Source organism: Bos indicus x Bos taurus, chromosome 6, assembly GCF_003369695.1.
Source record: "Bos indicus x Bos taurus breed Angus x Brahman F1 hybrid chromosome 6, Bos_hybrid_MaternalHap_v2.0, whole genome shotgun sequence".
NCBI lineage: Eukaryota > Metazoa > Chordata > Mammalia > Artiodactyla > Bovidae > Bos > Bos indicus x Bos taurus.
The window spans coordinates 61380277-61397190 of record NC_040081.1 but is presented as its reverse complement, the minus strand read 5'-3'; the positions used below and the strand labels follow the sequence as shown (position 1 = coordinate 61397190).

The window sequence follows — 16914 nt, the reverse complement described above, 5'->3', positions numbered from 1 at the left end:
ATCTGTATTTGACAAGAGCTATTGAGGATGACATACAATGGTATGAACCCATATAAACCTGGGTTTCCAAAGGACACCCAAGGGGCCAAGAGGCAACAAAATGAGGGAGATGGGCCAGGCCAGGGAGACCAGGCAGAAGGCTGGTGGAAGGCAAGGACCCAATTTGAAAAGGACCTCCTACCCCCGGCAAAACAGCACCCTTGGTGCCGCATCCTCTTCATGCCACGAGAAGCCAAAATTCAGATTCTTATGAGAAATGTCCCAATTTTTAAATTTATGCAAATAACACATCTGAGGATTGCAGCCCACGGGCTGATATCTCTATAAACGTTCACTTCCTTGGCTGCTTTCAGGCGTCCCAATGTAGAAAACAGCTTTAGAACATAATACAACATTAATGTAGGATTTTTTTTTCATTTCAAATTATGAAGTGTTAGGTAAAGACATTTCCTTTTATTGAATAGCAGAGAGTACCATTAAGGAGATACAATGAAGCACTTTGATCTAAAGTTTCAAAGAGATTTCATGAAAACGTAAAGCATTTTATTTATTCTAATCCAGCAGGATATATGCCCAAATATTTAGTCATCAGACATGGAATTCAGTGGCACTTAAGATACATAATATCAGATGATTATAGCCAAAGCTGAACTTTGAACTCCACGATTATTAACATAAAAATTACAGTGTGACTACTAAATAATTAGTACCATCAGTGTAGTAAATACATTAAATTACAAATCTTTACATTTGTACATAACTCATTTTACAAATAAATGTTTTAGGACCCAACTGTTCAACTTTCATTTAAACACTAAATGTTGCTGAACAAAACGTCTGCAATAAATATTCCCTTGGGCAGGTGGGGGAAATGCTTTTACATAAGATCTCTGTTACAATGTATATCTAAGTAAATATTTAAAATGTTAAATTTCTCATGCAGTTATTGAAATCTTCTGAAGACACTCTTATATTTCCAACAAAATTTAGCTATTGATTTAAAAAATAACTGTTCTCATGATGCTAATATTATTCCCAGTTAAGTCGCTCCCCAAATTATAAACAGGCTGTTCACTGTCTCTTCAGTTTACTTAGCAGTTAATTTTTCAAATGAACCTTCGATAATTACAATCAGGTACAACTTCTTTGCTTATTTATGTATATATTTGTATTATGACTCACTAAAGAACTTATAACGAAAAAAGAATGCATAGGCCTATGTAGGATAGGTGAATTGTCCAATAAAATGGCTTCAGCCAATTTGTAACTTTCAAGTCGGACTACTGCATATTTTGAATAAAAGTAGCATAAGTTGAAACGTAATAGTCACTGTGCTTTCAAAGCCAGAAAGCAATTTTCTTGATACAGCTGTTCTGTGACTGCAGCCAGGAACCTCAAGACTAAGAGGTGCTGTATTTTCCTTGCACTTTCCTCCGTGACGTTGCTGGTCCAAGTGAAATTGTCTTGGGATTCCTGGTGGCCATGGCAGCAGCATCCACAGGCATGCCATTGCACTAGACGATGGATCTGTAGCCATGGCCTGTCAACTGGAACTGAAGTCTGGACAGCTCTTCCCGGGCAGAGGGGGCTCCTGCTGGAGCGGGTAAGCGAAGTACTGGGGTGACACCAGGAATCCGGACGGCTGGGTCAAGTGGATTGGGTGGCCCGTGGTGTAAGGCGGGGGCGGTGAGGGCACCAGGCAGCCTGGTTCTGCCCGGGCAAAGGAGAACCTTCGGATGGAGCCCCCAGTGGAGCTGGAGCTGGTGGCGGTGCTGGACTGCCTGGAAGGTGCCCTGAGGTTCGTAGAAGTCAAGATCATGGGGAGAGTCTCTGTCTGATAGCTGCGGAGTGAGAAGCGGATTGGCTGCTGCGAGGGTTCCTTAGGTCTCAAGCAGGTGCAGCAATAAATAGCCACTAAAGAGCCTAGGATGATGAAGGCAATGAAGATGGAGCCAACAATCAGGAAGGGAACGTAGACAGGCTCTAGAAGGCAAAAACAGGCACAGGTACTCGGACGAGAGATTCCCAAACTCTGGGCTGCTCACGGGTAGGAGGTGGAAGGTCCATTCAACCACCTTGTCAGCCCGGCTTCTCAGAGCTTGTTACTGGTAACCTCTGAATTGTAAACTGTGATAATAGAATATTCTTGCTCCTAGCAGGGAGGAAGCAGACTGATACTGTAGACTCTGTTAGCAATTAGCCATCATACTGCACATCTGGAAATCAGAAGGAACAGACTCTATCCTGTCCACGCACTGGAGGGAGGGAAAAGATGAGTTTGGGGGGTTACCATAACACTGGCTTTCAATCCAGGTTTTAGGAGTTTTATCACAGTGGGGTGCTTAAGGACGCTAAGGCTGAAAATCCATCTCCTAACCAAGAATCTCTGATCTGAGCAAAGACAGCCGGACCTGTTAAGTGAAACCCCCAGGATTTTACAAGACTACAGAAAGAACAGTATAAAGAAATCCATAGCAGGCCCCCATTAACTGTCTCCTACCACATAACAGACTGTCCTGTCTGGATACCTCTTTCAATTTGGGATGCGTCCTTCAACCATCACGCTCCTGCCTCTCGATCCCCACTCAAATTCTGGGAAGGTCAGACTGAACTTTAGCTAGACTGCGGTGTGGTCCTTGGTGTTGGTGACCCACACTTTCTGGGAGTGCACCTTTTTGACAGAGTTAACCCCAGTTCCCTTCTCTCTCTAAGGCAGACATAATGTTTCCCACCCAGAGGCACATCCCAAGCAGTCCTCCAGGTGTGGCCCCTGCCTGATAGAGCTGCCTTGGGATGCAAACCTCTGGCTTAGAGGTAGAAGAAAGCAAGTCTGCATTGACTAAGACCCTGCTGCTGCTGCTGCTGCTGCTAAGTCGCTTCAGTCGTGTCCGACTCTGTGCGACTCCATAGACCACAGCCCACCAGGCTCCCCTGTCCCTCGGATTCTCCAGGCAAGAACACTGGAGTGGGTTGCCATTTCCTTCTCCAATGCATGAAGGTGAAAAGTGAAAGTGAAGACGCTCAGTCGTGTCCGACTAAGACCCTACTGTGTGCCTATTTTGTATTTATTATCAGATTCATGTAACCCTGTGAAGCAGGAATGATATGGTCTAGTCTCCAGTTGTGGAAACATATTGGAGAGTTGCTGAGTTTCCCAAAGACACACAGGTGATGAGTGACAGGGAACTATCCACCCTAAGATCTGTGGGCTCCTGGGTGTAAACTCTTCCAGGTGCCACCCACTCTGCCCTGTCTTACTAGAAGAAGGTTACTACTACTTCTACTGCTAGAAGTAGTAGAAGGTTACTAGTACTTCTTACTACTTCTTGCCCTGCAGAAGGCAAGTCTAAAGTGACTACTCACTCAGCACCTTGCTGAGCATCCATACACTCATTTATTTCACAACCTAACTCCTCTGAGAGCAACATGCCCACTTTAGAGTTAAGCGGCCCAAAGCAGTTAAGTAACTTGCCCAAAATGACAAGCTGGCAAGGGAAGGTCCTGAGGCTTTGCCAGACCCCAGTCTGGGTGGGTGCATAGACTGCCCCCTTTCCTGCCACAGAGCACTGCGGGAGGCCAGGATGGGGTCCCCGAGGTAGACCCGGCACTTAGCACTTGCTCTGCAGAGAGGGCGAGTGACTGTGAAGCCAGTTTGTACTTTCCAAACAGGCCAGGCCGCCCTAGAGTTCCCTACTTTCCACTGAACATCCTTCCCCCAGAAGCCACTTCCTCAATCCTCTAGACTGGTATTTTGCACTCCAAAGTTAATTCCTTGAAGGTCTAATGGAGTTCTAACGTGGGACCTCCTTTCCTCTGGGTTGTCAGTCTCGGGACTGGAGCTCCAGCACCGTTAATCATCTCTCCAGCCTCTCCTGCCTTGCCTGGGGACCGTCTTTGGCCGGCTTCAGACCCCCGCTCTGGAGTTCTGGGGTGTCAAGGCTCTCTCTTGGCTCGCCCCGTCCCCTGCCCCCGCTCCTCCGGTTTCTCGGCCGTAAAACCATCGCCTGGAGCTCTAAATGGTCTCCCTGAAGTTCCGATTCTGGTGGAAAGTGTTTTTTTTTTGTTTTTTAAGGTGTAAAGTTCCTCTGCTGGGGTTGTGATTTATTCCGCTCTGAAGTAAGCGGAAACTTGACCCGTGTTTTCCGACGTGAGAATAGGGGGCGGGGAAGCCCCTGAGACCCCAGTTTCTAAATATCCAACCGGAGGACCTGGGCATTTCTGAAAAGCGTGACAATAGGGGGTGGGCCGGAGTGGGTAATTCGATGCAGAGAAATGAAAGGAAGTCGTGAGAATGGGGCTTAGAAACACTACCAAACGGCCACACACACACACACAAATGTGGCTTAAGTTCCTTACCGCCGTGGGGTAGAGATAAACGCACCCCAAGAGTTGCGTTCCCTGCGCCATCAGCACTTCTCAAAGCTCCCGGAGCTCCCAGGGCGCAGAGTAGGGCACCCTCACCAACCCTGAAAACTCAAGTCCAGCCTGGCGCTGCCCTCAAAGCCCTTCTCTGAAATGTCGTGAGCGCCCAGGGCTCCCTCTTTCTCGCCGGGAGTCACTGGGCGCACGCCCCGCGGTCCTCGCGGTCCGTTGTGAACTAGCTCCTGGGCAGACCGGCGGAGACCGCGTGTGGCGGGAATCGGGACTGCAAAGGAACAGCGCCCCTGACCTGAAACGCGACCACCCACTTCTCCCTTGATCCCCCCACTTTCTAGAGTCCCCTTTGCGCAGACCCGGGAAGGCCTGGCACGCCTCTTTGCGCGCACACCGGTCGGCACACACGGCAGCCGGCCACGCGGCCGGGCAGGGTCTGCCCCAGCTTGGGCCCGTACTCACGCGCCGTGATGCCCGGGTGCTCCAGCTCGCCGCGGTCGTTGGTGCAGCCGCCCTGCTCCAGCCTGGCGTCGGCCGCGGCGCAGCAGTAGCGCAGCGCGCAGGAGCCGCAGCAGATGGTGGCGTCCAGCGTGTCGAAGTCCTCCGGGCACTGGAAACCCTCGTGGTAGTTGCCCTGCACGTCCACCCAGCCGTGGCAGTACTCTCCGGGCTGCTGCGCGCCCGCCGGCCCACCGCGCAGCCAGCCCAAGAGGAGGCAGAGCGCCAGCAGCGCCCCCATCGCCGCGGGCGCGCCGGGCGGCCGGGAGGGGGACGCGGCTGGAAAGCGAAGGGCTGAGCCGGGGCTCCGCTCGCCCCGCGGTTCCGCCTCTCCTGGGGAGCGGCCTGGGGAGCTGCCCGGGCGGCCCAAACCCGTCCCCTGCGGGTTAGCGGGGGCCAGGGAGGAAGCAGGGGCTGCGCGGCGGGCTCAGCCGGCCAGGGGTCTGCATGGTGCGCGGGGGCGAGTTGGCGAGGGCCCGCGGGAGGCGCTGGCCGGGGCTGCGGCTCGGGCTGATGCTGCGGTCCTTTGCCCCGCTCATAACTCTCCGGGCGCGAGGAGCTCGCCCAGCCCTCGGCCACCTCCCACCCCACTCCTCACGGGAGCCATCGCGTCCGGGGCTGGCAACTCCCGGGCCGCACAGCACCTGGACTCGCCGCCGTCGCTGGGTCCAGAGTGGAGCCCAAAGCAGGAGAATGTGTGATGCCCACGTAAGGGGCTTCGGGACAGGCGGCCCCTCAGCCCCCGCCCCTGTCTGTCACGGGAGTCAGCCTGGCCGGGCCAAGTACAAACGGCCTCCCGGTTGCTGACAGCTCTGCCTCCACGACGTCCTTTAAAAAGGAAGAGGGAGGGGGAGACAGCGAGGGTTAAGAGAGAGTCCGCCTCCCGGGTCGCGCCGCCCGAGCGCGCGCGGCGCGGCTGCGTGTCCTGCGCGCCCTCTGGTTCGTGCGCCCTCCTCCGCCTTTCCCGGGCCACCTCTTCCCCTGGCACTCCCCCGGGACTCGACTCGACCCTAAACTTGGGGGATCAGGCCCTCTCCACGCACACACACACACAGACACCCCGCATAGTCCTGCAAACTCCGCAGAGGGCCAAGGCCTCCGGGTCTCCGTCTACCCACGCGAGTTGGCGCGCGAGTGGGGACCTGAGGTTTGCTTTTTAAGGATGTAATCAAACATGAACTGGGCGACTGAGGTTTGTCGAATCATCTGTCACCTGTTGCACAGATCCGGCCTCGTTCCTGGGACGCCTGTTCTAAGGGTTCCGGACGGATGGCTTGACTTTTCGGGCCCGCCACATTTGCGCTGCGTTTTCCCCTTGGGTTTCCACTTTCTCCAGAAGGGACGGCACGTTTGACAAATGCGCATACACTCGCACTCTCCCCCGTCCTCATAACCTGCGTGCCGCCGGGTGAAAAATCGAGGGTCACCTCCGCCTGCCCGGGGCAACTCACAGAACCTCAAAGAGCACAATTTCTCCATTCGCGCCCGCAAAGGATATAAAAGAGCAAAATTAATGATAACTGAGCAGATCTGAACTTCTGTTCGGGCAAAGAAACACATTTATTTAAATGATGTGTCCCCCGTGTGCTATTTTCTGGGGCACAGCGCCTTTAGCCGGGTAAGTGCCCTATGGAACTGGCGTTATGTGAAACCTGGGCTCAACTCAAGAATTTATTTTACGGCATCTTGAACTTCCTCTCACCATATATTGGTTCGTGTGAATATGTTCCGCGTATCTCGACCTATTTGTCCAAGGAAACGCCGAATGCCCGTGTCACTGATTTAGATGTTGGCAAGTTGAGTGAAACAAAAAGACAAACTTTGCTGCTCAGCAGCCTTGAAAGTGTGCGGTCAAAAGCATTCACCACGCTCGAGGCTTCGCGAGGGTCCGAGTCGGTTCACAGAAGCTTTTTTTTTTTTTTTTGGTAACTCAATAAAACGGTTTCTGTTTTAAAATATAAGTTCAAGTATATTACAAGGAAAGATTCACTTCTGATTTCTGACTTTAAATATAGGCATTAGCATTTAGTTATAAGAATGTAAAAATAATGCCCAACATTTCAGATGTTAGGTAGGACTGTGTAAATATTTAACTTTATTGCTCTGTTAGATATTATGTGGGACAATAATATGCTACTTAGTAAAACCCAATTAAGTTCTGGCTTTTATCTACAAACAAACAAAGAGACGTCTTTCTTGACTTAAAGAACTTAAATAAGCATATGGGAAATTGTTTTTGCAGAAATTTCTTAGGTACTGTGTTTTTACTTACAAAAAGAAAAGTCCTTGCCAGACTTAAAGTGGTTTTTTTTTTTTAAGGAGTGTTGTTTGGATTGTATAAATCCTGAGCAATTAAGGAAGAAAGTAGTGTGGAACCACACAGCACCAGTGAGATATAATGATCGTGATAAGATGACAAAACTACAAAGACATGTTTACTGCTAATAACTTTCCCAGAACCACACCTCTTAATAATATTTTTGTTAAATTTAGAGGAATTTCATGACATCACAACTACACACAGTTCTGCAGCAACCTCTGCTAGTCCCCCAAGGGTCAAGTTTCTCTCATTATCCAGCTGTTCTTTGATAGCATTAATATTTTAGGGAATGATTTGTTGGCACGTACCTCCCAATAATTACATTCTCTGTGCCACCTTGGGATTATTTTCCTTACGACACTGGCTATATATAATTGATTCCCTCATTCAAAGCTCCTGCCTATTTGACTTATTTAGAAAGCATTTTATTCAAATTTAGTTGGACATTTACTCATAGAAAATAACCACACCTCCAAATTACTTGATACTCCTTAGATCTGATGTGTGTGAGCAGAAAGCAACTGTATACCATGCCTTCTTTACTAGGTCTTGATCCAAAGCACCTTTAAACCATCATAACAGTCAGCTCAGGGGGTTTGCACTGGGGAGGAAATGTGTTGGTTCCTGTAGTAGAAACTCTCTTCCAATTGCACATTTACAAATTTCTACTGCAAAAGCAATGCTCTCAGAATGCTCTTTGAAACAAGAAGATAACATGCATTTCCTTTGGGGTTTATAAACATCCAAGATTGCTGTTATTTTGTTACTACGTGAATAGTAAAGGAAGATTAAAAAGTTCTCATAGACCCCCCTCAAAGACTCAAGGCAGAAGACCTAGAGATGGAAAATCAAATCTGCACCATCTGGGGTATCCTGTAGAGGTTTGGGGAAATTCTATATTTTCCCTTATCGCGGTAACACAAATTCCATATTTTGGTGAAGAAAATAATCATAAGAGATCATTTCCTCAGCTTATATTCTCTTGTGGCCCTCCCTGCCTCCGGGAAATGGTATAGGAAATGAGTTAAATGATATGATGTCTGGGATTTGCTTTAATAAACGCCAGAGAAAGAGAGAGTGGGAAGAGGGAGATTAGAGGGGAGAGAAAGAAGCAAGGAGGAGAAGGAGATGGAGAAGAAAAGAGAGAGAGAGAAAACAGAGTGAAGGAAAGAGAAAGAGAAGAAGAAAGGAGAAAGAAAGGGGAAATTAAAGTTAGGGGAGAAATGTCAATGTGAAGACAGAATAAAGCAGCTAACACACAATAGCCAATGTGTTGATAATTGTAACTGGGTGAAGGGTACTTGCAAAATTGAAATGCAATTCTATTTTTATGTATGAACAAAAATTATATATATTTTTTAAAAAATTTAATAGCTTGGAATCGGTAGCATCATGAGGTTGGCACCAGACCATATTTTTCACCTTTGTCCCTTTCACTTCTCTTTGTTTTATGTTCTTTGAAGCAGAGTGAAAGATTTAAGAAAAGCAATACAGAGAAGTATGGAAAAACAGGGCAAAATGAATGCATCAGAAAGGACTGGGAACTAAAATATCCTAAGGAAAGAGGGAGAAAAGGCCAAAGGAATGCAGAAGTGAAAAAAAATAAAGAATTTTTAAAAGACAATTAGCTTTGGCTATGGAAATCCCCTCCACTATGGGCAGTGAATCCAGATATGAAATAAGAAACAATAAGGTTTTCAACCCTCCCTCAAGTCTTTTCCTGAGTGATGTATTTTCTCTACCCTTCCTTTCATTACTTTGCCTAGGACTTGGAATTCTCTTCCTTAGATTACTTACTATAAATCTCTTAATCCAGAACCCTGTCAATCTGAGATACTGAAAAAGGTACATTTTTCTCAAATTTGCTTTGGCACATATTCACCACTAGAGAATATGAGGCGCCCAGAAGTGTACTTTCAGACACCGCCAGCAGCCCAGCCCCAAGCTGTGCCCCTCCCCTTGCATGTTCTTTGACCTCAGACTCATCGTTTGTAAAGAGGGGATTAGACATTAGGGCCTTTAGAGCAGTGTTTCACAAACATGCATGCGAATCACCTGGAGTGCTAAGATGCAGATTTTGATTCCCACGGTCTGAGAAGGGGCTTGAGATTCTGCCTTTCCACCAAGCTCCCGGGTGATGCCGAGGCTGCTGTCTGAGGACCAACCCCTGCATGCTCTTGGCCTCCTCTGCCCTTGTCCCCACTCACAGGGGAATGAATGAGTGAAGCCAACGAAGCAGGCCCATCCAAAGCCTGTACCACCCTCTAGGCCTTAAGCACTCCCTACTCAAATAGACCCAAGCTGGCTCATAGGGTTCGAAAAAGCTTCTTGTGAAGGCAGGCTGTGCTAAGTCGCTTCAGTCATGTCCGACTCTTTGCGACTCCATGGACTGTGGCCCACCCGGCTCCTCTGTTCATTGGATTTCCGGGGCAAGAATACTGGAGTGGGTTGCCATTTCCTCCTCCAGGAGATCTTCCTGACCCAGGGATTGAACCCACATCTCTTAGGTCTCCTGCATTGGCCAGTGGGGTTCTTTACCACTAGCACCACCTAGGAAGCCCCAGAGGTAGGCTAGGGTGTCCAAACATGGATGTGAGAAGCCCCCTGCAGTGCAAGAGGGACTCTGGGATGGGCTGGGGAAGGAGGATAGGCAGATTCAGGCTGGTAGCCTCTACCAGTGCCCGGACTCACACATGGCAGAGGGGGCCTGTTATGTGGCACAGCCCAGGGACTCAGTAAATAAATAGTCATAGAGGGAATCAGTGAATGATCGCATGAATGATGAATATTTTCCTTTAGTAACTTCAAACATTTACCACACCTCATGGTAGTTTTATGACAGGCCAATCCATCTTCTCCGTTGGCTTGACCTCCTTTCTTGTTACTGCATCCTGGGACCTAGCAGAACGCCTGGAACATAGTGTGTGTGTGCTCAGACACTCAGTAGTGTCTGACTCGTCACGACCCCAGGGATGGTAGCCTGCCAGGCTTTTCTGTCCTTGGAATTTTTCAGGCAAGAATACTGGAGCAGGTTGACATTTCCTACTCCAAGGGATCTTCCCAACCCAGGGATTGAACCCGGGTCTCCTGCATCTCCTGCATTTGCAGATGGATTCTTACCACTGAACCATCTGGAAAGCCCTTGGTAAATAGTAAGTGCTCAGTATATGTTGAATGAATGACTGTAAGTAATTGGCAACTGGCAAGAACTTGTGACAACTGACTGATACTCGTTTCACCACCATATAAAGTGAGTGGAAGCTGGATTAGTGGACAGCAGGGTGAATTTCCTGGGCAGGGACTATTTGTGGAGTCAATTCTGGTGATTTAATTGTAAATGTAGCTCATCAAGACTTACCCAGAGTGTCAGCACTGCTTAGAATAGGGCAGTCACCAGCCAGTTGTTCAGTCTGACTCTTTGTGACTCCACGGACTGCAACATGCCAGGCTTCCCTGTCTTTCGCTATGTCCTAGAGCTTGCTCACATTCATGTCCATTGAGTCAATGATGCCGTCCAACGATCTCATCCTCTGTCCCCCCACTTCTCCTGCCTTCAATCTTTCCCAGCATCAGGGTCTGTTCTAATGAGTCAGCTCTTCGCATCAGGTAGTCAAAATATTGGAGCTTCAACATCAGTCCTTCCAACTAGTTTGATCTCCTTGCTGTCCAAGGGACTCTTAAGTCTTCTCCAGCACCAGTTAGAAAGCATCAACTCTTTAGCACTCAGCCTTCTTTATGGTCCAACTCTCACATCCATATGTGACTAATGGGAAAACCACAGAACTATGATGCAGAGAAAATCAACCAGCATAATAGAAAGAACATTCCAGCTTTGAGTCAGAAAAGTCTAGTCTTGAGTGTGCCTCTTTCTGACCACATGACCTTCAGCAAGGTCATTCTCCACTTATTGAAACCTCAGCTTCCTGTCTCTAAAATGAGGGAGCTGGGAAGGAATAACCTCTACCTTGAAGGATGGTTGGAAGGATTCAAAATAAAACATAGCAATTCTGGCTCTGAGTAAGGGCTTCAGAACCAGTAGGTATTACCTACCACCAGCTGGTTTGAATCTCCAGTGAAATAATCATGGCAAGTTTCCTGCTAACCAGTATGGGCCTATGCCCTGATTAACTTGAGTGGATTATTTACAGTTCTCCATCATTCATTCCCTTATTCATTCAGTGTACCCATTCATAACCCCTGGCAATTGAATATCGATTATTCATTTTTGGAGTTGTTCTCCTGAGTCATGCACCAAAGCCCGGAGCAGAGGGAATAAGGGTGGGTGTCAGATGATCACAGGGTTGGGACAGGCCCTCCCGGACAGATCTTATTTCTGTTGGGTTTCTATTATATAAGGTGTAACCCCAAGCACAGGTGGGCATTTAATAAGTATCCGATTAGTCTGTGATTCCATACTATGTCAGTGGAGATGTAATTTATTAACCTGGGCTCCTGGCATCCTTCCAGTGCATGTATAATAGAATGATATTTTTTCATGCAGAAATATAAATTAAATTAATTGGCATCCATATTTAATTGAAACTTCCGTGACAGTAGATGGATTCCCCCCCACACACACACAACTGCCACCCCTTTCTCAGCAAGGGGCATTTCCTTCTGAGTGCTTGCAGACTGAAGAGAGGCCAGCCCCAGTTTCTGGAGCTCCCCAGGGAGCTGGCTTTCAGCAGGGTTTAGAGCAGCACAGAAAGTGAACTGACCCTGGAAAAATGGTAAGTTGCTGCTCAATAGCCATGTGTTCTTTAGGTGGGGGAAAGGTTTACAGAGGAGAAAGAAAACACAGAGGTTGCTTGTCTTATTTCTGTCTTCTTACTCCCCTTCTCACTCTTACCAGCCACACCAGAATGTTTTGAAAAACTTTAAGTCACCCTTAAAGTTTGGAAATCACATAGAATTCTTCTGAAAGCCACTATACAATGGCTGTCAAAGGTATCGTTTAAGTGTTCTCCTTTATTAAATAGCCCGTATTTTGTTAGCTCTGTGGGCAACATAAGGGCCAGTGAGGCAAAGGTCATAATTTCCATCCCTGTGGGTCAACTAAGTTTCCTCTGTCTAAGGGATGCAGAATGCACACTTGACCTTAGCTGGCAAACACCTGCTGTGAGTTGTTTGAAGGCACCAGTCAGAGGACTTGGATGTGACTGACACTGCTACTGTGCAGCATGGAAAATAAACTGAGTGTTCCACACTCACAGCACACGGGCCCACAGCGTCGCCTTCCTAACGCACAGCTCATCCTATTCTCAGAACTGTGCTGTGGAATTCTGCTTTCTATGTTCCACCATCTCATTTTACATGGCCATTCATTTTGTACAATCGTTCCACTTTATACTTCTTCAACATACTTTTTATATCAAGGACAAGAAGAAAACTCATCCTTGGTTTGTTTTTTTTTTTTTTTTTTTTAGTTTCTCCTCATGAACTGGGCTTGAAGTGGAGATGACATTTGTAGCTGTCTGCACGGTTATTCCAATTTAGTATAAAAACCTAGGATTCAGCAATACTTCAGTGTGTGTGCCATCTGCCTCTTCTATCCACAGCTTAGCTATATGACAGCCTCGGCCCTCTTGAAGACAGAGGAAATCTAGGAAATTATCTTCCCTGTCCCCACCCCCATCCCCCAGCACCTTGTTTTCCTAAGAAAGCTTAAGAAGTTACAAGTGAAGTGAAATGAAGTCACTCAGTCGTGTCCGACTGTTTGCAACCCCATGGACTGTAGCCTACCAGGCTCCACTGTCATGGGATTTTCCAGGCAAGAGTACTAGAGTGGGTTGCCATTTCCTTCTCCAGGGGATCTTCCTGACCCAGGTCTCCCACATTGCAGGCAGATGCTTTACCGTCTGAGCCACCAAATTTAGCTAATTTTATTAATAAAAGAGTGTCTTCCCTGGTGGCTCAGTGGTAAAGAATCTGCCTGGAATGAAGGAGACTCAGGTTTGATCCCTGGGTTGGGAAGATCCCCTGGAGAAGGGAACGGCTACCCACTCCAGTATTCTTGCCTGGAGAATTCCATGGACAGAAGAACCCAGTGGGCTATCGTCTATGAGGTAGCAAAGAGTCCAACATGATGACTGAGCGACTAAGCACATTGATAAGAGAGTGGTTTACACTCTCACACAGGGCATATCTTTCTCTATGTACTCATCTCTCTTGATTTTTCTCTTGACCTGACCTGAGCAGAATTTCTCCCCCTAATCTAATAGCCTACTCCACTACCCTCCATTCCATGTGAGCCTGAAGGAACTGTCTTGGTGTTCTACTCCTAGCCAGGGTTGGGTACGAGACTTTAGTGAAGCAATGAGAATTCCTGTCTCCCTGGAATCTGTGATTAGTTCAGGGGTGTGCACTTGACTCAAGCAGGGCCGATCAGAGACCTTTCATGAGTTTTGCGTCTGCCTACAATGCAGGAGATCTGGGTTCAATCCCTGGGTCAGGAAGATCTCCTGGAGAAGGAAATGGCAACCCACTCCAGTATTCTTGACTGGAAAATCCCATGGATGGAGGAGCCTGGTAGGCTACAGTCCATGGGGTCACAAAGAGTAAGACACGACTGAGCTACTTCACTTTCACTTTCACTTTCCCATCTTTGTAGCTTGTGAACAGTGGAGATGTTTGCCTGGAGCAGTCAAAGACAAGATCTTTGCCTTATAAAGCAGGCCTAACTGAGAATAACATAACTCACAGAGACAGGAGAAAAATCAAAAGGGAGAGATTTAAAATGTTTGAGCCCCTGGATGCAGCACTGCCTGAAGCTTGCCATATCCTGATCTTCTCTGTTACGTGGGAGGATACATTCACTTTTGGCCTAAGCCAGTTTGGGTTGGGATTTGATCACATGTGATGGAAAGCATCTTGACTACTACAATAAATATTATGGGGGCGGCTTTAATAAATAACTGCTGCCTGCAATTAGGAGGGGCAGTAAAGTTTTTGAAATAAAACAGGAAAGCACAACATCTGTAGCTATATTGTGAAGGGACAAATGTTTTATTTACCTCATTAGGCCTCCATGCTTAGTTGCTCAGTTGTGTCTGACTCTGTACAGCCCCATGAACTGTAGCCTGCCAGGCTCCTCTGTCCATTCTCCAGGCAAGAATACTGGAGTGGGGTGCCATTTCCTCCTCCAGGGAATCTTCCTGATCCAGGGAACGAACCCATGTCCCTTGTGTCTCCTCATTGCAGGCAGATTCTTCACCCCTAGAGCAACCTGGGAAGCCCTGCATTACAGGGCTTTAGGATAGTACATTCCAACCTCTTGGTCACATCATATTGGGTGGATTATGAAATCAGTTTACCAAGACATCAGTGGCATTTGTTAAAAGAGTATAATATAAAATAGAGAGTATGTCACCATAGTAAAGGTAGGTTTGATTTCACAACATTTTATTTCATGTATTTATGTTCGTATCTATGTACTAGATAGGGATATAAAATATTTTTTCTCTGAGGGGCATGATCGAAACATTTGAAAGTCACTGCTTGGAACAAAACTATACCAAATCGCTGAATAAAGCAGAGGAATCAAAATATTTAGCATGTTACTATTCCTGTGCTCTAAGAAAACGTGGTTGCCCATCTTCCATAACTACTCCTTCAGTCCTGACCTTGCTAGGGATGCACGGGGCAAGAAGGTAGGAGTCATGCATGGCATTAAAGTAGTTAAGTAAAGATGTGAGGCTCTTCTAGTTTAAGACTGCTTCCTGTGAGTCATTTATTCAGTTGCAGTTCATCTCTTTCTCAGAGCTGTTCTGGCCCCTGGTCCTCCCCTTGGCTATAAGGGGTGGAGGAGAGTGGCCACTTACCCCAGCTTTCGAGGGCAGGAGAGAGAGTCTGGAATGCTCAACCTGTTCTCCAGATGTTCACAGCTCACCTTTCTCGGGGGTGCTGGTCCACTGAAGTCTGTGATTGGCAAGCACACGATGTATTCTGCTTTTCCTGGCCCCACCTCGGCTCTCAGCCGTGATGTGAACATCTCTATCTTCCCCTCTCCCATCCACTACCTCAGGTCTAGCTTGTCCTGGGCCGTGGATCCCTGGTCCTTGGTTAATGGGTAAATCACCCTCAGCACAGAAACGCCCCCACCCCCACCAGTATCATCAGCTATTTTCCATTTCTCCATTCAGTTCAAGGGAGCTTTTAGATCCTTCCACAACACACAAGTGCCAGGAGAGGTTCCAGAATCATAACTCAGGCTCACTCTTTGCCTGTTCACGCTGACTGCCACCTTAACTGGCTTCCTCGTATAGGAGCAAGACCACGCACGCCATGGTTGGCTACCCCAAGAGTCCCAAAGAGAGAAGGAGGCAAACTCTGCTCTTGACTTCACTCCGAATTTTCTGACTCCTTTCCATCTCTGTTTTCTTTGGGAACAGGGCTTGGAAAGCAGCAATCAGAACACACTGTCTCACCAGTTGCTTCTTTTTTATTTTTTTTAGCAGTGCCATGTGGCATGTGGGGTCCCAGTTTCCTAATCAGGGATCAAACCTGTGCCTCTTGCCTTGGAAGTGTGGAGTCTTAACCACTGAACCACAACTGCTACCACATACCCCAGCTCAGTGGTTAGGAATCTGCAGGAGACGAGGGTTCGATCCCTGGGTCAGGAAGATCCCCTGGAGAAGGAAATGGCAACCCACTCCAGCATTCTTGGCTGGGAAATCCAATGAACAGAGGAGCCTAGGGGGTTGCAAACAGTCAGACAAGATTGAGAGACTAAACAACATCCCAGGGTTATCCATACTTCCCTGGGCTCCAGTGGAGGATGCTTTCTCTTTTTCCCATGGGTCAGGGGGACCCTTACATTTACTGAGTTATTTCTACCAATGACCTACCATAAGCCTAAAATCACACAAGATAGCTCTTAATGAATAAAGAAGAGCTTAAGGAATTTTAAAAATCCTCAATATTCTCAGGACCGTTTTTCTCTATGGACTTGAAAAATGCCATATTGGTAGCCTAAACCTGGACACTGACCTTTCCTTTCTCTTTTTTCCCCCCATTTTAACAAATTCTGAACACCCTGGGAAAAATGGATGCCCTTGGCTGGCTATGGGAAACACCACAAAAATTGAGATATGTTGTTTAAATTACTGACATAATTTAATAAGTATTATCCTTTTACAAGAATAATTTATGTTCATAATTACCATCACATGTGGTGGTCAGCTTGAACTACACTTAGGTATTTTAAATACTTAGTTTTTGTACACATAAACACATACATACATTCTTAGTATTTCCACCAGGAATTTAGGGGTAATTCTTCACCCATTATTTATAAGAGTGGGTGGACTTTTATAAGTATGGGAATAGCCCTACTTCTCTGTACAAAAAAAAAAAAAAAAAGAAATTTCTACACAGAAGACAAAGAAAATTTATCTTTCTAGACCAGTGGTCAGCAAATTTTTCTATAAAAAATGTCTGATAGTAAATATTTTAGGCTTTGTGGACCATATGGTCTCTTTCATAGCTACTCAACTCTGATGTTGTAGCACAAAAAAACAGCCATAGATGAACATAAATGAATGGATGTGCCTGTGTTCCAATAAAACTTTATTTATGGAGACTGGAATTTGAATTTCATGATATTGTCAATTGTTACAAAATATTCTTCTTTTGATTTGTCTCAATGTTAAAGACATAAAAATCACTCTTTATCATGGCTTATATGACATGGGCAGCAAGCTAGATGTATCCTCCAAGCTACA

General features: G+C 46.8%; 1 protein-coding gene across 1 annotated transcript; it reads right to left on the bottom strand.

The window, feature by feature from the left end:
• Positions 1 to 438: 438 nt before the first annotated feature.
• On the bottom strand, positions 439 to 5720 carry SHISA3 (shisa family member 3). The gene is made up of 2 exons (XM_027544390.1): positions 4837 to 5720; positions 439 to 1983 (listed from the first exon to the last, which is right to left on the bottom strand). The coding sequence occupies exons 1-2, from the start codon at positions 5111 to 5113 to the stop codon at positions 1544 to 1546; spliced, it is 717 nt and encodes a 238-aa protein (XP_027400191.1). The 5' UTR covers positions 5114 to 5720; the 3' UTR covers positions 439 to 1543.
• Between the last annotated feature and the right edge of the window lie 11194 nt (positions 5721 to 16914).